The sequence below is a fragment of the Cornus florida genome, unplaced genomic scaffold (assembly GCF_030987335.1).
Source record: "Cornus florida cultivar Cherokee Brave unplaced genomic scaffold, ASM3098733v1 CherokeeBrave_3.0.0_Hap2_Chr04, whole genome shotgun sequence".
Lineage (NCBI taxonomy): Eukaryota > Viridiplantae > Streptophyta > Magnoliopsida > Cornales > Cornaceae > Cornus > Cornus florida.
The window spans coordinates 90,467,734-90,493,675 of record NW_026775574.1 but is presented as its reverse complement, the minus strand read 5'-3'; the positions used below and the strand labels follow the sequence as shown (position 1 = coordinate 90,493,675).

The 25,942-nt window shown below is 41.5% G+C and overlaps 2 protein-coding genes across 4 annotated transcripts; one reads left to right on the top strand and one right to left on the bottom strand.

Annotated features, from left to right (window-relative positions):
• Positions 1-9,920, bottom strand: LOC132303870 (uncharacterized). 3 transcript variants are annotated; one of them, XR_009481392.1, is made up of 15 exons: positions 9,644-9,920; positions 9,385-9,413; positions 9,128-9,230; positions 8,570-8,741; positions 7,910-8,095; positions 7,332-7,492; positions 6,631-6,907; positions 5,587-5,801; positions 5,232-5,330; positions 4,625-5,148; positions 3,329-4,098; positions 2,853-3,051; positions 1,367-1,544; positions 385-493; positions 1-299 (listed from the first exon to the last, which is right to left on the bottom strand). XR_009481392.1 is itself a non-coding variant. In XM_059801314.1 (14 exons), exons 1-13 carry the CDS (start codon positions 9,819-9,821, stop codon positions 1,386-1,388), a joined length of 3,072 nt encoding a protein of 1,023 aa, XP_059657297.1. In that variant the 5' UTR covers positions 9,822-9,920; the 3' UTR covers positions 1-299; positions 1,367-1,385. The 3 variants fall into 3 exon arrangements, 1 of the variants encoding a protein (XP_059657297.1); XR_009481391.1 differs by having other exon boundaries at positions 385-444; XM_059801314.1 differs by lacking the exon at positions 385-493.
• A 2,427-nt stretch (positions 9,921-12,347) lies between these two features.
• Positions 12,348-23,510, top strand: LOC132305331 (uncharacterized). The gene is made up of 4 exons (XM_059802990.1): positions 12,348-12,402; positions 14,358-14,827; positions 14,930-15,196; positions 23,100-23,510. The coding sequence occupies exons 1-4, from the start codon at positions 12,348-12,350 to the stop codon at positions 23,508-23,510; spliced, it is 1,203 nt and encodes a 400-aa protein (XP_059658973.1).
• Positions 23,511-25,942: the final 2,432 nt, after the last annotated feature.

Sequence of the window (25,942 nt, the reverse complement as noted above, 5' to 3'; positions counted from 1 at the left end):
TTTGAAATTGAATATGATAAAGCCTTCATTTCTTTTCTTTTTTTTTACCAATATAGTCTGCTGAGTACACAAATTTTACACATTAACTTCTAAAAGATTACACCAAAATGATTTATAATTTAAGACCCATAACGAAATATAAAACAATCTGCAAATTTTCCTAAAATACCATCGAATTTACAATGATGCAAACTTCAGAAACTTTGATCCACTATTTTCTTTCATTAAAAAGTTCCGTCTTTGAAATCAATGCCTTCTTCCTTTTCCTGATGTAATTTAGAACAAGGAGCTACTGATTCCTACAAACCACGCAACCACCAATTAAAAATACAAGGACTAGAACAAGAAAAGTGAGTGATTCTACAACAAATTTGAGCCATTTACCTCAGGCAACCGATTGAAAGACGTGCAACTACTTCGAGCTATTAGATACGTTCAACTTCTCTGAAACATACTGGTAAATGTTATCAAATGAAAGAAACCATGCGATTTCCTTGAAAATCATGAAAACATTAATGTGTAAGTTATCCAAACGAGTCTGCAAATCCAGCAGAAATGGGAAAGGGAGAATAAAGTCTGAAAGATGAAAAAACAAGCTAAATACAGAGTCTTGCATGTGGAAATTTAAAATGCACACAGTAAAACAAGATAAGACAAATTCCCGTTCTGAGCCTAATGTTGGGATGAAGGACTGAGCGGGGAACAAACCCGAAGGAAGAAGAAAGGAAGCTGTCGGCGTCTTGACTGCCTATCCAAATGCTATGCTACTTGGTAGCAGACTAAGGGAGCTCTAGGGGATCTTTACCTTAGCAGGATGAACCCATAAAGGTGGGCAAGGCTCCATGACCATAAGGAAGGCTGTCCTACAAGTAACAACACCTCGACCCAATACTTCTTACACACTGCAAGCATTGTTTCCCTTTCGTTCCTCAGTGGATTTTAAGGTGGATTACATGCATTGCAAAAAGTAGATGCCCTGATGAAGGTACAATGACCCTAGGCCTCTGGCATTTCTACCTAAAGACTTACCAGCTAAACTAGCACACCTTTCAATATCTTTTAAGTCCTATTGTACCTTACTTTTGTTAGGCAAACATAAAGTAATGTTTTTCCTGGTTAATGTATATACACTTGCCATTGCTATTAATTTTCCATGGCTAAAACATGTTTTATAATATGAATCTCATTCATGCAGACACACAGAAGCAAACCGGCAAGTACAAGTGATTAGCCTGTTTACTAGTTTCAGAGCTGCCAAAACAACTTACATAACTTGCAAGAAGCAGTGCCTTCATCTGGTCTACCTACAATTGACGACATTGACCATATAGAAGGTTACAAAAGGACTTTTTACAGAAATGCTTACCAGGTGTATGATCATCAATTCAGAATTCCATGTTTGAGAAGGGAATTTTAATGGTCCCCTTCAAAGAACTGGAAGGCAGCCCGATGCTCTTCATGTTGAACGTACTTTCTACTGACTCCATTGCTCGCGAAGCTTGAAGGGCCATCTCAGCATGGAGTTGGAGACATGTCATAGCCATCTGAGATTGAAAAGAACGTCTAAATGGTTACGAGGACATGGGAATTTATTAATTTAAATCAATGGAAAAAAAGTGCAATTACTGGAATGTCGATAAAGCTAGGTAACAAAGCCCGCAGGGGGAATCACATTTCCCCTTGGTTGCCAAGAAAACCAAAGGAAAGAAATGTAAATACAAATTATACATCATGTTGTCTCGGCTTCCAAAAATGAAAAGTAACTACGCCAAAGAGTTGTGTAAGGCCTGGCTGGGTTGAACCTTTTTTTTTCCCCGGATGCCAACTAATGAAAGATTTAATCCAAATACCTTTTTTTAATCATTATTCTCCTAGCAGCCGGATACCTTGGAAGTGAAAACTCCTTGCCAAAAATTGGAAATAAGTAAAACAAACTACGGAAAAAATAAAAATAAAAGCAAAATAAATCCCTCATTACACTTTCATACTGCTTTCCATATATTACAATGATTTACTTAAAATATAACTAATTAATTTAAAGAAAGAAAATCCTACGTCACAAGTCTTCCATTTCACTCCTGTGTCAGTATATCTGATACTGTGTCTCCACTGTCAATATCCACAGTTTTTCCCATAATGCAATTGAGTTTAACCCATCTTCGAGGAGAAATGTTTTGGTTGGTACCCTGGCCAATTACAGACTACTAAACTTTTTCAAATATTCAATAAATGAAACAGCACGATGGATCAGACAACAGTGTCCAATAACAGAATTTCACATTTTAGGTCTCACAGAGGATGATTTACAATAGGAGCTGTGATCAATTCAGTGTGTTAACATGCACTCTGGCCTTTGGGTTCTCACCTCCCATTATGCTTCATGAATGAATATTGTAATGACGGTTGAGGAAAAAAAAAAAAAGCCCCAGAAATTAAAACAAAAATGAAAATATATGCTTTGTTAGAAATAACCAGGGTAACCACTACTACTAATAGTTCCCAACAGGGTAACGCATTGATAATGCTCTTTAAAACAATTTCCTATAAGTGGTTAAACGCAATTTGCACCTGCCTAGGCTGCAATAAACCAAGCTGTTCTTGAACAGCTCAGGCACAACTTGCTAAAAACTTGGCTCGTCTACATTTATCAAGGAACGAGCTGAGCTCAAGTTTAAATTTTAATGCTCATTTATAAACAACTGAGCCTGAGTTTGTTCAATTAAACTTGTACAGGCTTGTGAATAGGCTCATCACTAATATTATTAAGGCCCGTTTCAATTTCTCATATGATATAGTATTATAACTTGGTCAATGCAAATTTATATGCATGCACTTCAGCTTATGATGCTTACCGTGTAACACTCTCTATCTGTGTCTGATTCAGCTACATGAAGAGCCCATGTTCGAACCCACTCAAGTCCTTTAGAAATTTCAGGATTTCCTTCAACCAAAGTAGATGCTATATAAGAGGGGTGAAGGGCCACCAATATGCATGAAGCTGCAAAAAGGGCAGATTTTCTGACATATGCTTCTACATGATGGCATATCTCCCTGCATGATAAACAGGAGGCAAGGCTCAATGACAGAAATGAATCATTTAGGCCAGTGGCAAACCAGCAATGACACAACAACCCAGGGGCAAACCTACTACTATTCAGTGATAAAGAAAAACTACCACTTTAATAACCCAATACATATATTTTCTTGTATAATCCTTATGGGTCAGGTTAAATAGTAAATTCCACGGTGCCAGTGCCACAGGCCATTGACCTGTAAGCACAAGCCCTAGGATCCTGCTAAATGTCAATGTATGGAAGATGTAAGGTACCTGGAGCTTAACATATCCATCAGGGGAAGGGCCAATGCAGATGCCTCTGGATGCATGGCTGCACATTTCATACAAACACCAAGCATATAGATAAGTTTCCCCAGTACAATAAAGTCCCTACCAAGCAAGTCAACACCATGCCTTTTCTTATCAAATCCCTGCATGGCAGGAAGCATAAATGCTGCTGCATATTGAGGAAACTTATTTTGGGACCATTCCACCTGCTTTTCTTGTATATTTGCTGATTGGAGGCTCCATCTGCGTGTCTTTCCTCTTTTGATCTGACCCCGTTTTGAGGGAAGTTCTCTCTCATATGAATTTGACCAATTTAATAGAGTTCCTGTTCGTGGGATCTCTTTCCACAAACCAGCTCCAGGAGGCCCTACACTACTAGGCATGAACCACGGTTGAGTCTCTGAAGTGGTTGATATGAGGGCTCTTGGCTGACGTTTTTCTTTCACGGTTCTAGCATAAGCAAGCTCCTGCGCTGCATCTGTCATGACGTCAAGTATCATTATCCGTTGGCTCACATCTACATTAGGTGAATATAATAATTTGTTCAAACTATCAAGAGATTCGAATGGAGATGTGACAATCAATGCCACAAGCGCCCTCTGCCTCTTTTCTTCAGCTGATTCTTCTTCTCCCTCAATAGTCGAATCAGAGCAACGAACCTGTACAAGTGTTCTGACCAGATCACCTGTTAAATACTTCAGTTCATCAGGCGACGCACGCACAAGGTTTTCAGCAACATCAAGAGCCCTTTCGACCTGCAAAATAAGATGTGCAATTAAACTTTCTAGAAGAGATATTGTTTCAGCAATTTCTCAAATAACAGCCCCATGGGAATCTAATTTGGAATTTGACAAGGACGGCTTGCTGAAGACCGGTGGATTAATGGTTACACAATTTCATGGAGAAATTGGCAGCCATACCAACTGCACTAGGAAATGAAACCAGCTATTTCACTTAATTTTAATAACTAGACAGTTAATAGATTGAATGGACGAGATTTGTAGTCATCTTGTGTAAATCTTTACCGAGGGAGAATACCAAAAAAGCTCCAAAATTTTAAATTTCAAAGGTATCATGATATGGTTAGAAACTAATTTTCATAGAAACATAAAAAGAGAGTTAACACCAATTGATGAGATTTTAGATCACATTATGTAAATTTTTACCAAGGGAGACCCCAAAAAATGCTCCAAATTTGTAAATTTCACAGACATCATGACAAGGTTAGAAATTAACTTTCAGAGAGACATAAGAAGAGAGAAAAAGACTCGAATGACTTACACCATCTGCGTCATCAGATTTTCTTAGTGCTCCCACCACATCAACCAACTGTGAGAATTTTTTTTTCAAATCTGTATCATCATCTGTTAAATCATATGGCTGTAATGATGCATCACTTGAGGTTTCAGAAATTTCACTTGCATCATCATCCTCATTATCTTCACCAGAAACGGCCTCATGATTCAGTGTAGCTGGATCAATAATCTCATCAGGATCAACCAACTTAAATGCTGATAATCTCTTCTTTTTACCTTTCACATTATTGGCCATCTCATTGTGGGTACTTTCATTTTCCGGCAACATGGAAGTACATGCTTTTACTTTATTATTATTCTCTTCACTGCTGTTTGTGGTACCCAGAGTACCCTTCTCCGTGGTTGCTAAGCCAAATTCCCAGTCAATGGTCTCCCCAGTACAGCTATCATCAAGAAACAGCGGAATTTTTGGGTCAATCACTTTGGAAAAGACTAAAGCAATACTGCTGGCCATTCTTCGAACCAAATGGGCAGGGCTCTCCAGCCTACCTGCCAGCAATTAGAAAAAGTGTAAGTAACACCAGCCAACTATACTGCAAGATAATCAACCAATAGCGAGTAACAAAATTTACAACTGACTCCTCGAAGAATTGAGTGCATCACATCCTTAGTTGCATCTAAATCTTCTTTTGACATCTTCTCCAGGGAGAGTCCTACCGCTGCAGTTATATCTAAATCTTGAATTAAGGGGCTATGGAACAAGAATAAAACAAATTGGAACTAACAGATGAAGCGAAATATAGAAAATTTTACTTTTTCTTTCCTTCTCTTTTTTTTGTCCAACGGTATAGGCAGGTAGAAAGAAGTCCAACTAGTTAATTGTAAAGATACAAGGACCACAGGTTTTGTCCTTTCCCCTAACCATGGAAGTTCTCTCAAGACTGTTGGAGATATTTAATTCAAAAGGTAAAGTATAAGAAAGGATACAAGCCTGCTGCTCCATTGAGGCTGATTGCACAAACTCTAGTTTAGACCATGCTGCTACAAGACGCTGCACTGCGTCTACAAGACTACGAGTATTGTGACATTTTCTCTGCGAAGTAGCATCAGGGGGGCATTCAAGAACAGCAAATTGAAGGATCCATCTCAGGCAACAGAGAGGAAATACTTTCCAGAGTAAAAACTTTTCAACCAACATGGCCCTGAAAAAGTGAAATATCAAAAATCAATATCTAGTAATGTAGGAGTCAACATAAGAATATATTTTTGAGAATGGTAAACAACAGGACCAGCTTTTCTCTATGAATAATTTAAAAACAAGGATTTGTGATTAGAAATTCTATATAACGAACTTCATTGCGGCCTGGCGGGCCTTGGCACATCGGTAAGGTTGCTCTATTGTGACCTAGAGGTCACGGGTTCGAAACAAAGAAACAAACTCTCCGCATGCGGAGGTAACGCTACGTACATCTAACCTTCCCCGGACCCCGCAGTGGCGGGGGCCTCATACAATGGGCTAGTCCTTTTATTTGACAAACTACATTGGGCACCTGGCCACTTCTTATGATCAGGTCCAAGGAAGCCTGGGCCCATGCACATGTAAAGATTGACAAACTTGTTTTATTGCTTTATACTCTCTACTCTTGCTTGGATTTTGGTACTAAGCAGTTCACAAAAAACAAGGATATATAATTACAAATTCTATTTAACCATTTAACTGCTTGTGCACGTGTGTGATGATCAGTTCCAATGAAGCCTGGGCCCACACACATGCACCTATTGACGACCTTATTTGTTATCTAATTCTCTTTGCAGTTACCCTGGCTTGCAATTTGAATATTAAACATAAAATAAAATAAAATATTGCTTCACAGAAATTTACGCTTCATTTGTAATTGTAAAATAACCAATCAATTGTTACTCAAATGAATTGTCCCCAATGTGAATGCACCTGGAGAGAGAGAGAGAGAGAGATGTCCTCGCAGTATCCTCCGACTCCCATAAAAAAATGAATAGAAATGCTTCACTCACCTGACTGATATTTGGGACTCGTACAACCGATGAAACAATATCCATAATATCCAATAAGCTTCAACATCACTTGCATGTTGAGCTGCCAATTTATGCAAAAGTTGTTCGGAGATTCTTTCTACAGCATAGGGGTCTTTAATTGCCTCTATCATCTTCAACCAGAACCGGGAACCAGACTTTGACTCGAAAAATTCGCCAACAGACACATCATTATTTGATGACAAAACGCTCCGGACATGATTAAGAATTTGTGGAATCACTTCACTCAAGAGCACATCTGTTAACAGTAAAAGTTGATACTTCATTTAAAATTTATTTCGACTAGCATGACAAGGTAACAAATGATTTTGTTGGGGAACTTAAGTCACAAGGTAATAACAATCACAATAGAAGATTAGTTTCTTGGGCTTAGTTCCATCAGGCCAATACAACAATGTGATGGTGCCATGGTAGTTGTGAGTTATGAGTAACTACTAAGAATACAAGTCAGTCCAAGAATAATTCTTATAGAGTGCGCTCCAAGGGAAGCAACCCAATATGGTTAAGACCTCCATAGACACCACAGAAATAGCATATACACGCAATCTTTTGAAGAGAATTTTGGAGGTTACTAGGATAGTTTATAGCTATACTTACAACATGAAGTGCAGATGGAAATGTCTCTCACTTTCAATTGTAGTGATTGTAATATTTAATATTACCTGCAGACCCTCGCCGACAAATGCGAGCAAATGATTCTCCAACGAATAGGATGGTACCGTCCATATCATTTTCATTGAAGATGTCTGCTCTATCACCTAGACTCATATCCCATTCTTCTGCTCCAGCAAGAAGTTGCACAGTAATCTGCTTGAAGAACAAACTGAAATTCTATGGTATAGAATTAACAATAACTCAGAAAGGATATTAAGAAGAAAGAATGAGGATAAACAAATTATCATATAGATCTATTGAGTAGACAGGTCTTTAGCTGGTGCCCTTAGCTAGTGCCCTGCCCATTGTTCATGAGCATCCTCTACCGCCTATTGTTCATGTCCAGGTAAAAGTTTTACAACCCCCACCCAACCCCAACAAACCCACACCCCCCCCCCCCCCCCCCCCCCCCCCTTCCTTTTTTCCCATATTAATATTAATAGAAAATATATGATTTTTTGTTGGTAGAAAGTATAAAATCGAAACATGTTAAAGTGTAAACTCCTAAATATCACACAAACAAACACATGCAGCCATGCAACAAAGCCAAACATTCTTCCACACAATAAAAAGAAAATGAGGATACTGTGGTGAAAGTGAATCTAGGGCTCTCAATCGTGCTTTGTCAGGAACGGACGTAACAAGCTGTGCCATCCTAGAGACAGCTTGCTTGAGCTGTTCATTGTTAAGATCTTGAGATTGACAAGCACCACCGAATTCTCTAGCCATCTGGAGTACCCCATTATTTTCAATCAAGTGAAGTACAAGTAATCTGTCATTAACATAGAAAGAAAAATGTAAATGATATAATATTAGTTAACAATGACATCCCTCACACTTACATACTACACACAAAATAAAACAGTGGTCATATTATATTATTGAAGGATATCTCGGGAATGTTGTCAGTCATGTAAGGCATGATGCAATGGGCATCTGTTTAACAATGCAGTAGTTCAGACTTCATATCATATCAAATGAAGCAAAAGCATGTCCTCATTAGTCAAAACCCTGATAAGAATATGAGACTATAGCAACCTAGTGTGCCTTGAGCTTTTAATAACTATGATCTACTACAAGGGGTACCCTTATTAATAATGTTGAACTCATTTAATAATGCCGTAATATGCATTAATCAGATGTTATGCAAGATGAACTAAACAACCCATTCATAAGAGAAAATGGACTAAGGAGAAGAAGAATACAAGTTCCAGAAATAATGGAACTACTGGGTTTTTGCCACTACCTCTCAGCATTTGAGCAAACAGCATTAGTATCCAGACTAACACTTCCATTCTGTTGCAGAAAAGGAACTACAGTCTGAACAACCTCAGTGGCATGCCCATTCACAAAGAACACGTCATATACATGTTTCTTTGCGGAAAAGGGGAAACAAGTTAGCCAATTGGAAGCAACATCTGCAGGTAACAGCAATTAACATTAGCAACTAATGACTGATATATATTTTTTTCTTATTACAAGTCCAACTTTGTTCGTATTGCTGACCTTACAGCCAGACTTCAGCAATAGAGAACTCTTCCAAACTTCTAAGCATTCATTTCATTTACTTAATTAAAAATTACCAAATTTTCTATTTTATTCTCATTTAAGAAAATGAATTTTTTATTTTTTTGCTTTTTCCTGCTGTTTATAGCCCCAATCAACAAAAATATTACTCCAGCATCCAAAAATCAAAATGGTTACTTTGGGATCCATTCCGAAATAACTTCATATTTCTATTTTTCAAAGTACAATAATCAAACACTAAAAAAAGCACTTAAAATTCAAGTAATAAGCAACTTACCCTGTAACAAAACCCTAGACAATGCAGGAAATGCAGCTCCACGGTAGAAAACCTGACGCCAATAACTCCTCTCCTCTTCGGAAGGGACTTTGGCACTAAGAACCTAAACAAATCGAAATAAAAAATTACTTCATCAAACATAAATGAATTTTCTTTTTTATTTACTCTATATGAGTAATACATAAATTTCAGAACACAGTGCAAAAAAAACATGACTTTCAATCTCCAGTTACAAGAACACCCAATTAAATACACACCTGGTCTCTATATTGCCGATCGATGCTACCTAATTCCAATCAAATAAAATAAATAAATAAATAAAGTACCCATTAGTTGACAAATAAATCAAATACAACGCAAAATTGGAAAAGCAAAAGCTACTTCAACAATTGCATAACGAACTCAACCTAATTCGCCTGACATAAATTAATTACAGAAACTGGAACTTTTAACTTCCATTTTCTTGGTGATTTTCTCGGGAACCAAACAAGGGAGGGTTTTGGGGGAGGGAGTGACCTGAGAGAGAGTGGGAATCCAGAGGGAAGAGAAGAAGAGCGAGAGAGTGGAGGGCGACGATGACTTGGTCGACGTGTTTGACGTCGTTGATGGAGGCGATGACGTCACCCACCTTCTCGAGGATTGTTGTCTCCACTTCTCTGCTTCTCTTCGTCTCGTCGTCGTCTTCCATGGCCATTGCTGTTGAAGATTGCTTGGAGAAACAATTGGAATTGCAGATTATTGAATCAAATGTCGCCTAACGGTGTCGTGTGGGAAAGTTGGCAAAACATTAACTTGGTTCTTTACATAAGGATAAATTATTAAGTAAAATATTAAAAAAGAACACGTTGAATGATAAAAATATTAAGTAAAGCATATTTGAATTGAAATTAAAAGAATTTTTTTTTTATTTTATGTTAGGTATGTAAATTTTTTTATAGTAAAGTCGAACAAAAATATTTACTTAAAAATATTAATTTTTAGTAAGTTATTTTACACCGCTCACCTGATAGAATTCGATTTCAATCTCGATTTATACATACATCAAATAGACAAATATCAAAAAATATAAATAAAAATAAAAACTATATTTTACTTTAAAATATATATATTTTTAAAAATATATATATAACAAACAAAGATTAAGTAAAAATAAATAATTTAACCTAGAGGGAATGAATTTAGATAATGGTATGATAAAAATTAAAATATCAACCAAACAAAAACGACAAGACTTAAATAATGATTGTAATATTTTCATCTAATGCATTTAATTATCCTTCAAGTAATGATCATGTTTCAACAAAATGTTGCCTTTTGTTCTTCTAAGTTTTGCAAAATATATTTCTGTTTTGCAGGAAAAAATAAGTTCTAAGTGAAAAAGGAGAAGAGTATAACCTCCTATAATACTCTTAGGATAGAGAAATGGACTGAAAAAGATTTTTATACTTCTTTCACTTATAGTCATTTGTTGTAAATAGAGATTTAAATTGTAAAAGAGAAATCAATGGCATTGATTGGAAGAGATAAATTGTTTTCGTTCTTTTGGAGGGAGAAGCAAAATAGAGTTTGAGAAGAAGAAAAATCTGAAATAGTAAGGTTTGGAACCATTAAGATTAAAAGTTTATTTATTTATTTTTTTAACAATTTTAAGAGGAATGTGCTTATAAATTATAAACACAAACAAAAATAAATAAATAAATAGAAAAGGAAAATGGAAGAAATAAAAATATAAAAAATAAATAAATAGTGAAAAATGAGTGGGATTGAACCTTAATTGGCTCAGTCAATGGTCTTGAAAGTAATGAGATAACTTCTTAAATGATGTCTAATTACATGTTAAAGAAATTAATTCACACACCCACTTTATTATAAAAGAAACTCGGGCTCTTGAAGGAAGCGAGTAGGTCTGCCTTTCAGGGTGCTGAACCTCTTGATCTAGCTTGAAACTTTGATTCCTACATCTTACTTGAATCAAGAAAGACCTACATTAGCAAGTCCGATTTAGGATAATATTAAGCTCCACACCGGTCAAGATGTATACTATTCTTACCGTTAATGTGGACCAATAATAAATCCTTACTCGTGAAGATTTAAGTATTATTTTGGGCATTATAGCTGTATTTTTTTTTATTTTAAATAAAATATTTTGTACAACTTTTTGTTTTTAGTTGGGTATTCTAGCTGTATTTAAAAAAAAATAAAAAAATGTTTATAAAGTACCAAAACGTTTTGTAAAGTACCGAAACTTTTGGTGACCAAAAATCGAAATAAAAAATGTTCTGTAAAGTGCCGAAACTTTTCGTGACCAAAAATCAAAACACTACACCTAGAAGTTTTCTGTTTCGGCTAAAGAAAAAACAAAACCCCTAGAATCATTACTATTCAAAATGCTTCCAAAATAAATTAAAATCATTTCAATAATTTTAAATGTTTATTTATAATTATTTTATTTAAAATTGAGCATTTTCATTTACATATAAATGTAATAATTAAAATTATAATGCTGAAAAGCACCTCAAAGTAACTAAAATAAAATTTAAACTTAAAATTGTTGGAGGCCTTCACACAGGTGAAGATACCTCCAAAAATTGGCGTATGCCGCTTTTTGCGGCGCGCACACGGTATTCTTTAGTAAAAGGCGATCTGCATTAGGGGGATTGGGCTGGTTGAAAATTCACTGAAATGGGAAGTACAGAACTGGTAATGTGCCTATGATGAAGAAGAGGAGAGAGAAGAGAGACAGAGAAGTGAGAATATGTGAGAGTTTCTGTTGAAGACAAAAGCTTCCATCTCTCCGATGATGCTGTTGTATACAGTGTTGGGTTTGGGCCGTGCGGGTTGGCAATTGTTAAAAGCCCAATGTTCTGTTTGGTTGCTGAGAAAGTACACGAGAAGAAAATAAAATAAACTAAATACTTAATATTCAACTTACAGCACTTCCGGTGGCCAAAAGCTTAAGATATTGGGTATTATAGTATATTTATCAATTTATACACATTTCAATTTCAATTCGAATTTGATGTTGTTGGACACCTCTAATCTGTTACATATCCACCCATTTATACTCATTTCACTTCTCATTTATACTCATTTCACTTCTCATTCAATTTGGACACCTCTAACATGCTCTTCAATCCGAACTTGCAATAGTATTGTTGTGATCAGACCACCCTATCTATCCGGGGTGGCAACTCGAAAACTTTCGGACAAAGCGCTTGACATGAGACCAGATCAAGAACTGGGTTTGCTTCTGATATCAATTATAATAGGTGGACGTTTGTCCACTAATCCGTATTCATTACCTATTCATTTAGTAGTTAGCATTATTAAAAAATTCATTTACATCACCACCTTATCCAAATTAAAATAGTTTATCAGGTAAAAGAAAAAAAAATCAACTCAAAATGTCTTGAAATAAAATTTGTGGGTTTAATTTGGCCGAATTAAGTGAAAAAAATAATGTAAAAGTTTGTCATGATTTGTACAATCTATTGTAATGTATTTTGACAGAAACTTTTTGTTTACAATGTTACACATGCATTTTGATATTTATGCATAATGAGAGAGAGAAACATAGAACTCAATTAAACTTACCTATTTTTAGGGTTTACAGTAGAAAGTAAAAATTACTTCATGCAAGTGAAGAGACTTTCCTTAGATAGTGAAGATGCAAGAAATTCGTTCCCCTCTTTCTCTCTCTAGAATTCTTACACCTCAACCCAAAAGATCCCCCTCCTTTCCATTCCTTATCCTATTTATAGATATTTACAAGATATTTACAAGATATTTACTGATTGCTGGATCTGGGCCTATTCCTCCATAAGTCCTGGTCACCTTTGATGGGCTTACTCGCGTTCGGCCCATATGGCAGTGTCTTTATATGGGCCGACCCAGCTGTACGAACTGAATGTAGTGTTTGCGAGTCGGATCCGGCCCATGTCGTCCGGGGCCTCCTCAACTGCCCCCATAATTGCCCCTTATTTAATAAGGGGTAATTATTGATGGCGTCTCATCATGATGTTGACGGCTCGAGATAACCACGTGGGGGAGCGGACGGTCAGATCCAGAATCAATGTTCCGGGGCTCGAGGAATTTCTCTCCTTCCCGACGCTTCGGCCCTCGGGCCCCCTCGCCTTTATAATGCTCTAGAATTCCACTTCACTTCCCTTTACCGTCTCCATCATCAGTCAAGTCTCTCTCTTTCTAGAACAGTGCTAAGCTTTTTCTGGTGAAATCCTTCAAGAGTCATTCTTCCAGCGATCTTGCAGTCCTTCGAGGTTAGTTTCGTTCTTTTTTACTTTCGGCAGGCTTCCATTTACCCCCTTTTAGATTCTTCTAGCACTTCCACCATGGTTGTAGATCTGGATGTTCTTCGTATGAGACTTAGACTTCCTAACAACATCGAAGTTAGGGTTTGCCCCCAGGACGTTAACATTATGACCGGCCCCGGCCTCCTGCCCGGCGAAGTCTTATTCACGAACCTTCAATTGAATGTTGTTAGGTTCCCTCTGCACCCTTTCTTTAGTTATGTCTTCAATAGATTGGGGATATCCCCTCTGCAGGTCAACCCCAACTTCTTTAGAATCATATCTGTTATACTCTTGTTGATGCGTGACAGAAATCTGGACCTCGACCTCATAGACCTCCTTCTGTGCTATAAGGTCAGTAAGATCCGTACTAACGAACCCTTCTACCACCTCTACCCGTTCGAGAAGATGTCCGTTCGAGAAGATGTCCATATGTACGGACACAATAAAATCTGAGAAGGGTTGGAGGGATAGCATCGTGGGCATTAGTGGGGCTTGGTCTTCGCCGGCTGCAGAGGATTACCCAATCCCGAGCGCCTTTGGTGTCTGTTCTGTCTCCTCCTATAAGAAATTCAAATCTCATAAACATGACTGCCCCTGCGAAACATGCGTTCCTCGTTTTTGCACTTTCTTATGCCGTTACTTGGGAATACCTTGTGATGACTTGAGCTATAGTGTTTGCAGGGATAGGAATAACTACTTGAAGAAATACGTTCTGAACGATATTCCTTCCTGCTCAGATCTCCTCACTTCAGACAACCTCTTAGCACTCTCATCACTCGGCTATAACATGAGCAGACTTCAGATTCCTTCTTTTGACAGGAAGAAAAATACTCCCCCAGCCACTCCTGCTGCTGGGGCGACCTCCTCTCCAGCGTCAGCTTCTTCCTCAGCCACCATATCTGACACTGTCCCGAGCGCAGTGGCTATTAACCCTGTTGCCAGCACCCCTGCTGCCAACCAGAACGCGTCCCCCCCAGCTACCATAGCTCCTGCTGCTGCGGGGGGCGGTCGGGACAAAGAACGAGGCAAAAGGCCTCATCCTGACAGTGAAGTCGATCCTGAGGAGGAGCCTCTCATTAGAAGGACCCGGGTCTCCGGGCCGGGTGCTCTCTTGCACCGAGCGATCAGAGCTCCTGCTCCCTCTGGGCCTGCTGCAGCTGGTGGCTCTGCTTCTGCTTCAGGCCCCCCTTCTATCCCCACCTTACCGCCATGGGCCCCTCGGTACACCCGAACGGATGGGACGTTCGTGAAACCGAACGAGACCATGCTGAAGGATGGCCAGACCGCTATGGCCTACTACAGGAGCATGTGGACTCCGAAGGACCTTGAGGCGGCAAAGGGCCTTTCCCAGAAGGATGTGTTCAGCCGCTTTCCCCAATCTGCTATGGAGGTGACTTTTATTTTCTAACTCATGAATTCTCTCATATTATTTGGTCTTGCCTTCGCCCGACCTGACTATTGGCTTAACCGTTTTTAATGTGCACCTATGCAGACATTGTTCGGAATGATGGCCATGCAGAAGCAGGTGGAGATGGGGAACGCCAGGGCCCGTAAGTTTTCTGACAGCCTGGAGGTGGCTAATAAAGAAAACGACCTCCTCGCCATGAAGAATACCGAGGTACTGGCTCGGCTTGACAAAACCGAGCAAGAGAGAGATGTCCTGAAGAAGGAGAATGATTCCCTTCAGGATGAGAAGGACGCCCTCCAGCTTGAGAAGAGCGTCTGGCAAACTGAGCGGGAATCAATTAGAGAAGAAAAGGCAGAACTCCAGCGCCTTCTAGCTGATGAACAGTCTGCTCGGATGGCTTTTGAAAAAAGAGCTCTGGACGAGCGTACCGCTCTGATCGACGCGATCAGCAGAGTGGGTGGTGGGATGCTGGCCCTTCACGCTCGGTTCTCAAGGGTCGGTGCTCTTAGGTATGCTCAAGGATTCCGGGAAGGTTTCGCCGACCGGGTTCCGGATGAGGGACAGACCAGCTCCACTCCGGATGAGGTAGACAAGGATCTGGGGATCGAACCTCTGGGTGTCTATGTCGACCCAGAACCCACCGAAGCGGAGCGCATATTCGATGAGTGCCAGGACATTGCTTCCTCAAGGATCATCACAGCTCTTCCTACCGCTCTGCCACTGACCGCTCCTCAATCGTCAACCGTGGTTCCTTCCATAGCCACTGCTGACGCTGAACCCCAGCCGAACGATTCAGTCATTCACCTTGATTCCCCACCTCATGAAGGTGAGACGGCTGATGGGGCCGAGGAGGTGAGTCGGCACGACCAGGATGCTGTTGGTACTGAAGCGTCTAGCTAGGGCTCCTTTGAATTCTTCCATTCCATATCTTTTTGTAATGATGGACATCTCTCTTTTGTAAACTCAATGCTCAATATTAATGAAACGACAGAACTCTTTTTCCCTATGTGTTGTGCTTTATTCAACTTATCTTCAATACATACATATCTTTTCTCTCTTTTTCTTTTATATTAGCTTTGCCGTGTGTTTGTTTATGGCAAGTGCCTGGCGCTCGGCTAGAATGCCACTTGCCACTTGGCTTTAAATTTTTAGCAAGTGTCTGGCGTTCGGCTCATGGTGCCAGCTGCCACTTATCTTGCTTAAGTGCCTGGCGCTCGGCTAGAATGCCACTTGCCACTTGGCTTTAAGTTTTTAGCAAGTGTCTGGCGTTCGGCTTATAGTGCCAGCTGCCACTTATCTTGCTTAAGTGCCTGGCGCTCGGCTAGAATGCCACTTGCCACTTGGCTTTAAGTTTTTAGCAAGTGTCTGGCGTTCGGCTTATAGTGCCAGCTGCCACTTATCTTGCTTAAGTGCCTGGCGCTCGGCTAGAATGCCACTTGCCACTTGGCTTTAAGTTTTTAGCAAGTGTCTGGCGTTCGGCTTATAGTGTCAGCTGCCACTTATCTTGCTTAAGTGTCTGGCGCTCGGCTAGAATGCCACTTGCCACTTGGCTTTAAGTTTTTAGCAAGTGTCTGGCGTTCGGCTTATAGTGCCAGCTGCCACTTATCTTGCTTAAGTGCCTGGCGCTCGGCTAGAATGCCACTTGCCACTTGGCTTTAAGTTTTTATAGTAGACCGTTGGAAAAGAAAGTTCTTTTTTGTAAATTTCAGTAACTTGCTCATTCATACGTATTTGATTGACAACAAACAACATCCAATTAAAGCCGGAACTTAGCTTTTATTGGTAGTACCTCTTCAGAGACGTGGCGTTCCAGGGCTTGCTGACCAACCTTCCCGCCATGGTTTCCAACGTATATGCCCCCTTGCCAATGACTTCTGCAATTCTGTATGGGCCTTCCCAGGGTGGCATCATTTTTTTTGACCATCCCCACCTTTCTTTTCAGAACCAGATCGCCAGGGGCAAAATCCCTGTGTTTTACTCTCTTGTTATGACTATTCGCCAGCACTTGCTGATACGATGCTAGCCTTATAGCCGCTGCGTCCCTCCTTTTGTCTATCATATCGAGGTTCAATCTTAACATCTTGTCGTTCTGATCTCGACTCCATGCTAAGCTTCTGATAGTGGGGACTAAATGCTCAACCGGTATAACTGCCTCAGTACCATACGCCATTGTGAACGGGCTCTCCCCAGTCGGCCGCCTTGGGGTGGTTCTGTAAGCCCATAGAACGTTCGGGAGTTCATCCAACCATTTCCCCTTATGATCTTCCAGCTTCTTCTTAATGCAGGCGAAAATGGTTCTGTTTGTGATTTCTGCTTGTCCGTTGGCCTGAGGATGACTTACTGCAGCCAACTTCTGGTTGATTCCATACTCCTCCAGCAGCTTTCTTACTTGTCTGCTATCGAGGTTTGTGCCATTGTCCATGACTATTGATCTGGGAACACCGAAACGGCAGATAATATTGTTCCAAATAAATCGTCTCACATGAGTCTGAGTCACGCTAGGATATGGTTCTGCTTCCACCCATTTAGTGAAGTAATCCGTGGCTAGTAACACATACTTGTTCTGAGCTCTTGCAGTTGGCAGAGGACCGACCACATCCATCCCCCATTGCGCGAAAGGCCATGGCGAGGCCATTACGTGCAATTCCTCAGGTGGTTGGTGGATCAATGGTCCATATCGTTGGCATTTATCGCACCTTCGAGAGAACTCCTCCGCATCTCTTGACATGTTTGGCCAGAAATACCCTTGTGTCATTGCTTTATGCGCTAACGATCGCCCCCCAGAATGATTGCCACACACACCCTCATGAATAGCTCGCAATACCTGCTGCGACTCCGCGGGGGTGACACATTTCAAGTATGGGCCAGAGTAGGACCTTCTGTACAGCTGGTTCCGCACGATGGCGTACTTTGCAGCATTCTTTTTGAGTCTCATAGCTTCATCCCTTTGCATAGGCAAAACGCCATCTCGAATATAGGTAATGATGGGGTCAATCCAACTCGGTTCATACGGTATGACGTTGACTTGCCAAGGGTCAGAGTCCAACGGTTCTTCGAAAATAGATGGCTGGGTCACTATTCCTACTGGAATCACCCTCGCCAATGATTCACCGCAACTCGAAGCACTGCATGCTAAACGGTCTGCATCTGCATTCTGTTCCCTCGGCAGCTGTATGAATTCAATCTTTGCAAAGTCCTTGGCTTTATGCAGAACGGCAGAACGATATGCCCCCATCGTGTCATCCTTGGTCGCGTACTCACCATTTACCTGCCGAACAATCAGCTGCGAATCACTATACACTGTCAAACTTTTGATCTGTAGCTCTCTGGCCAACTTTAATCCATTTAGCAACGCCTCGTATTCCGCTTCATTATTGGTGGCTCGGAACTCAAGTCTGAGTGCTTGGCTCAAGGAAGTACCCTCTGGGGTTTGCAGTTTGATCCCAATCCCAGCCCCCATCTGGTTAGAGGAGCCATCCACAAAAAGTTTCCAAGAGCCGCATCTAAGGTCTTCTTTCGTATCTTCGGCGTCACATTCTAGTAGGAAATCGGCTACCGCTTGCCCCTTAACAGCTGTTCTCGGCTCATACGTTATGTCAAATGAACTCAACTCTATGGCCCACTTTGTCATTCTGCCCGAGAGCTCTGGCTTGTGCATAAGCGTTCTGATTGGGAAAGTTGTTAGAACAGCTATGGGGTGGGATTCGAAATAATGCCTCAACTTTCTTTTTGCATTTACAAGTGCAAGTACCACCCGTTCGGCCTTTGAGTATCTTTTTTCTGCCTCCGTCAGTGTTTTGCTTACATAAAATACCGGGTATTGCACCCCTTCCTTGCAACGAATCAGAACGGCACTCGTCGCGACACCAGATACTCCAAGATATAGAAATAACTTTTCTTCCGGATCTGGGGCTGACAGGACTGGTGGATTCTGCATATATTCCTTCAAATGAGTCAATGCTTGTCGTTGCTCATCCCCCCAGACCTGCCTTCCATGGCTCCGAATCGTGTCAAAGAATGGTTTGCAGTGATCTGACAATTTTGAAATAAATCGACTTAATGCAGCTATTCGTCCTGTGAGGGCTTGCACCTCTCTGATCGTCTTTGGCTCGGCATTCTTAATCAAAGCCTCTGCTTGAGCGGGGCTAACTTCGATGCCTCTGCGATTGACCACGTGTCCCAGAAACTGTCCGGAACTCACACCGAACGAGCACTTGGTTGGATTGAGCCTCATCCCATATCGCTTTAGTACATCAAATACATCTTGCAGATGCTTCAGATGATCATCCTTCTTCCTACTCTTTACCACCATATCATCAATATAGGCTTCCACAATCTTACCCATTTGATTCTTAAAAACTTTGCTAACAAGTCTTTGATAAGTTGCTCCCGCATTCTTTAGTCCGAAAGGCATAACTTTGTAGCAGTATGTTCCTCGCTCGGTGACAAAAGAAGTTTTTTCTTCATCTGCGGGGTCCATAGGAATCTGATTATAACCTGAATAAGCGTCCAGAAAGGTTAAACGCTCATACCCAGTGGTGGCATCCACCATTTGATCAATCTTAGGCAACGGGAAGCTGTCCTTCGGACAGTCTTTGTTCAAATTGGTGAAATCAATGCATACTCGCCATTTCCCATTCTTCTTCTGCACAACAACGACGTTAGACAACCACTCAGGGTAGTGCACCTCTCTGATAAATCCCGCATCAAGCAGCCTATCGACTTCTTCCGCTATGATCTGATTACGTTCTGGAGCAAATCTTCGCTGCTTCTGTTTCACTGGTTTGAAATTGGGATTGACATTCAGGGAATGACAGGATACGGAGGGACTAATTCCAGGCATGTCTAGGTGACTCCATGCAAATACGTCGGCATTGTGGGACAAGAAATCCACTAGCTCTTGCTGCTCTTCTCTGGTCAGTCTTATACCTACTCTGGTAGTTCGTTCTGGCCTGGACTGATCGATCTGCACATCCAGAAGGGGCTCCTCGGTCAAGTCGACTGACTCCTCCACCCTATTCCGCTCGAGCGGAGGTTCCTGTAATTGCTATCTGGGGCTTGCCGAACGGACGGGCGCCTTTCCTTTCCCAGCATGCTTTAGTGTGATGGAATAACACTCTTTGGCTGCGACCTGATCCCCCCGAATGTCTATCACTTTATCTCCATCGGGTCCGAGGCACCTCATGACCTGATGCAGAGTTGAGGGTACACCTCAGACTCTGTGAATCCATCCTCTTCCCATCAGGAGATTATACGAGGGGTGAATTTCCACAACCACAAAAGTTTCCATAAGAGCTCGTTCTGCAGCTTGAACTTCCACTTCCACCATCCCGACGGGCCCCACCCTCTTCCCATCGAACCTAAACAAGGGATTTCCAGTGGGCTTGAGCCTCTCTGGTTTAATCTCGAGCCTGTCAAATGTGTCCCTCGGCATGACATTCGCACTGCTCCCAGGATCGATCAGAACTCTGCGCACCAAGCAATCTGCCACTGTCAAACTGACTACCAACGGGTCGTCATGAGGCAGTTGAACACGCTGCAGGTCTGTCCAGTCGAACTTTATCTGCATCGACGGGCTCTACTGGTGTAGAGTATTCACACTGCCGACCCTTTTCTTCATCTGCGCCTGCCGCAGGCGTACCCGGAGCAGCTCATCTGACTCTTCACTAGGCTCGGGTCGACCATGGATAGCATTGATTATACGAACTGGTTGTGAATTGTGGGAGCTTTGTTTATGACTCCTTTTTATTTGTTCCACCGGTCGATTCTGCTCCATCGCCGAACCTTGAACATAACTCGCGAACTCCCCTCTAGCTATCAACATCTCCACTTGCCTCCTCAGGTTCCTGCATTCGTTAGTCTGATGACCGAAATCAGAATGAAAAGCACAATGTTTAGTTTGATCCCTCTGTTCGAGGGGTTGCCTAATTGGCAGTGGTGGATGAAACTTATCTTTGTTCTCCTGATACAGCCTCGCCAGAGTGACCTTCAGCGGAGTAATCAGCTCTTCCTCCCTGGACCTTTTTCCTGCCTTCCAAGAGGTCTGACGTTGCGGCTGAGCCTGCTTCTGCCTGATCTTTGCCTTGGACTTTTCCTCGGTCGACACAAGCGACGTTGTCCGAGCATTAGCTGCCTCCTCTTCTTCTAGGCGCACAAAGCCATCGGCTCTTTCATTGAGTTCATCCATAGTAGTCGGCGTGTTCACTACCAGACTGGTGTGAAACGGAGTTCCGCGTGTCATGGCTAACTTGAAGGCTTGAACTGCCGTAGAAGGGTGGCATTCGATCACCATACTCTTAGTGAGATTAAACCTGGTAAGAAAGGCCTGGAGACGTTCATCCTTGTGCTGCCTCATCGTGAATAGGCTCGAGATGTCCTTCGGCGGGCGTTTGTTCCCATAGTACTGGCTTATGAACCGATCGCACAGGTTTCTGAAACTACCAATGGAGCTCCTAGGCAAGTTTTTGAACCAGCTGAGCGCCGGTCCGGCTAGGCTTGTAGGGAAACATTTGCACATTAAAGAGTCGTTTTCCGTATTCAGGGCCATTTTCAACTGGATATGATACACATGATCGATCGGATCGGTCGTTCCGTCGAACAGAATAAAGACTGGCATAGCAAACTTCCTTGGATGCGGGGCATTCAAGATCTCGTCGGTGAATGGTGAATCCACCGTCCGAGCTGCGGATCGGAAATCTTCATTCTCTCTCTGGAGTCCAGCGGTAGCTCTGTGAGTTACGGTTCTGCCCTCCGAACCGTGATGAGTGATAGTAACCATGGATGGCCGGTAAGACGGATCGAACGACCGTTCCTCTATGAACTCTCTTTGCCAAGGCGACGCTACTCGACGGCGATCAACCTCCATCACTTCCTCTCGGTCGAACCTTTCCCGCTGCGGATCAACGTGAGTCGATCCTTCGTGATCTTCAACTCGACGAACATTTGGCGGCAAATTGTCCATCATCCTTTCATCACGGTGGTGAGCTGATTGATTGTTCTCGTCCTGTTCGCCTTGATGCGCGATATTAGATTGAACACCTCCTTCTCCGACCGGAAGTGGATGCGAAACCGCAGGTATTTGCCGATGTTGCATTCCAGCTTTCAATTCTGCATTCTCTTTTTTGAGAGCTTCAATCAAGCTCATCAACTCCTCAAGCTTTGTTTGCTGGACAGCCTCCATCGGATTGGAGCTTTCACCTATCATTATTCCCGAACGGAGTAAAGGCATTAATCTCAAGTTCGCGAGTAGATCCGAGCTTCGTGAGTAGGAATTTTTAGATCTGGCTTCTAATTCTCTGAATTATGCTCACTGTTTACGAGATCTGAATTGTCTGAACTCTAAATCCGTCAGATCCTGCCACAATCGAACAACTCGTTGTTGCGTAGATCTGAAGTCACTCCTGCCAAAGCTTCAAGAATTGTAATTCCTCCAGAGTAGGTCACAATCGCTCAGATCTGGATCCAAATCCCAAAGATCGAGTCTCGATCAACCGAATTGGTTTGAATCCATTCGATATTCCTCATTGATCAACCAAACTTCCATGTGATTCCCACAGACGGCGCCAATTGAAGATGCAAGAAATTCGTTCCCCTCTTTCTCTCTCTAGAATTCTTACACCTCAACCAAAAGATCCCCCTCCTTTCCATTCCTTATCCTATTTATAGATATTTACAAGATATTTACAAGATATTTACTGATTGCTGGATCTGGGCCTATTCCTCCATAAGTCCTGGTCACCTTTGATGGGCTTACTCGCGTTCGGCCCATATGGCAGTGTCTTTATATGGGCCGACCCAGCTGTACGAACTGAATGTAGTGTTTGCGAGTCGGATCCGGCCCATGTCGTCCGGGGCCTCCTCAGATAGACTTTTCTTTCTAGGGTTAATTTCAGCTGTACCCCCTCACCTTTTAACTGTTTTTCATCTACACTCCCTCTAGGTTTCAATATTTTACGTACACCTCCTGACCTTTGACCATACGTAACAAGTTACCTCCTACCATTAAGCAACTAACAATGTGTGCTGATGTTAGCATGAGAAATTTGTTAAAAAGTCAATTTTACCCTTCTAATTTCTAAAAGGACATTGTTGACCAACCAATGTGAGCCTGGAAAGAATCATATTTTGTTTATTTTTGGGTTGAGAAAAATTCTGCAATTCAGTCTAGGTTAGCAGAAAATTGCCATAGAAGAGTGCGGCATCGAGACTGTCATAGAAGATGGTGAGCTTAGTGTTAGGGTTTTTTTTTTATTAGAAGAGAGATATCCCAAGTAGCGGTGACCTCGGATGTTGTGGCGTTGATGGGGGAGACGGTGGCGGAGGCGACCGTGAACTCAGGGAGCGAGGGGCGGAGGACGAGACAGACCATGAAGAAGATGACTCCAATTATGAGGACAACGGTGAGGACAACGGCGATGAAATGGTAGTGGAAAGAGTGGCGACCGTGGGTATGAAATTGGTGGTGGTAAGCAGCAGTATAGAAGGTGGAGGGCGATGGTGCCACTGCGTGGGGGTATCCGAAGGTAAAGCCCATGAAGGTGGTGCCGGAAATTACCCTATTCGTCCCCACCGACGAAGCGTTCTTGGATCTTCCAACGACTGTGAAGTTGCCAAGTTTCAATTTGGAGTTAAACGTGAACCTGATTCAACCGTTGCCAGGGACTGAGGCGATGGGTGCCGGCCAGAAGCTACACTCTGCAAATATCGAAAGAAATCTAGCAGCAGCTCCCGCTGTCGAAACACAAAGCAACTTTTGGCGTTAATCGAGGTCGTCATCATCAGGTAAAGGATCTGTTGGTCAAGCGATCGATAAAGTGTGAAATTGACGGCAAAGCACCCGATCAACATCGCTATCGACAGCGTCATTATAAACAACAGATTATGCCGGCGGTGAGCTATTCGTTTGGATCACTCTGAGTGTTTTGTGGTCATGGCTGACTCGTCCGAGTTGGACTCGGGGGTGAAGCGGATGCGAAGTGACGACTTGAGATGAGAGAGAGCCATGGTCATAGAACTGGTCTGATGATCTCTGCACATTCCGGCTAGGGCTGCAACTTGGGTTGGGTAACCCGAACTAACCAAAGCCCAACTCAATTTTTCACTGGCTTAGACAATTATTTTTACAATTAGGGTTGGGCTTGGGTTGAAAATTTTCAACCCGAATTTAATTAGGGTTGGACTTGGGTTGAAGTGCTAGTAATCCGAACCAACCCAAACCCGAATTACAATATTATTTTCATATATATTTTTACTTTTAAATACATTATTTATAATATTTAAACCATGATTACTTTTTTTCTTTTCAACTTTTTTTATTAAATCTTAACTTATTGTATGTTAACATTTAGGAGAATTAATTTTCTAATAATTTGTTTGTAATTTTTTAAAAATTTATTAAAAGTCTTTAAACTTTTTCTTGTTTAAGAGTAATTTGATCTAAAACTAATTCAAGATCATATTAAATTTTTTGTATAAAGATAAGCCATATGAGTAACCCGAATTAACCAGAAGCTTTAACCCGGAATTTGAGCCCAAATTTGAAAGTAGAAGGATGAGTTAAGCTCGTATTGAGTAATTAAGGTTGAAGAAAGGGTTTGGGTTGGGTTTAGGTTTAACATTTCATATGGTGGGTTGGGCTCAAGTTATACCTCAAACTAGGGGTGCAACTTGGGTTGAACCCAATCCTAGCCCAGCCCGATTTTTCGCGGGCTTGGGCAATCATTTTTACAATTAGGGTTGGGCTTAGGTTGAAAAATCTCAACCCAAATTGAATTAAGGTTGGACTCAGGTTGAAGTGCTAGCAACCCGAGTCAACCCGAACCCGAATTACAATATTATTTTCATATATATTTTTAATTAAAAATATATTATATATAATATTTAAACTATGATTATCTTTTTTCTTTTCAACTTCCTTTATTAAATCTTAACTTATTGTATGTTAACATTTAGAAGACTTAATTTTCAAAGAATTTGTTTGTAATTTATTAAAAATCTACAAAAAGTCTTAGAACTTTTTCTTGTTTAAGAGTAATTTAATCTAAAATTAATTCAAGATCATATTAAATTTTCAGTGTGAAGATTAGTTATATGAGTAACCCGAATTAGCCCAAAGTTTTAACACGAAATCTAAACCCGAGTTGCAGGCCCGAATTTAAAAGTAGAATGATGGGTTGGGCTTGGGTTAAGTAGTTAGGGCTGAGAATAGGGTTTGGGTTGGGCTTGGGTTTAGCATTTTATATGGTGGGTTGGGCTCAAATTATACCTCAAACCCGCCTAATCCGCCCGAGTTGCAGCCCTACCTCAAACTCGCCCAAACCACCCGAGTTGCAACCCTAATTCCAGCACCTCCTTCACCTTCATTATCATCATTGCCAATAGCCACCAGAAACAACGCCTTCACCTTCGCGTATGAAAATTTGCTGATTTTTGGACAACCACACCCCCTTGTTATATTTGACAGCCAAACAGAGCCTAAAAATATGTGAAAAGTCTAATTTGCCCTACATTATTTGATTAATTTTAATAGTAAAATATAAAAAATAATTAAATAACCTAATTGCCTTTCTCCTTTCTCTCTTGATATATACATAAACCCATCTGTGCAAATATATATATATATACTCATAACCATGAAATTGTTCGGCGAAGGATGAGCACGGTGGTAGCGACACAACCGTGAAAGTGTCCGGCGAAGGGTGTCAAGCAAGATGGAGATCAACGTTGAAGGGGCTGTAGTAGCGTGCAAGGCTCTGCTTAGCGATGATGAACCCACCCATGGTGGAGTAGTGGAGGTGATATGTTTGGCGATTATGAACCCACCCACGGTGGAGATGCTTTGCTCGGCGGCGACAGAGGGGGTAGCAACATAGAGGGTGTGAAGAAGACTTGGAATCGCTGAAGAAGGTGACGCGTGCGGGCGTAAAAAGTGCGTTAGATTTATGCGTAATGGCGCGTGAGCGCGAGTTAGATGACGGCGATGAGGTTGGTGGCTCTTTGGCGCAAGTTAGACGACAGCGGTGAGGAACTATGAGGATGTCGCGGTTCTGGCGGTGATGTTGATGACGATGAGGTAGAGATAAGGATGTACGTTTGAGT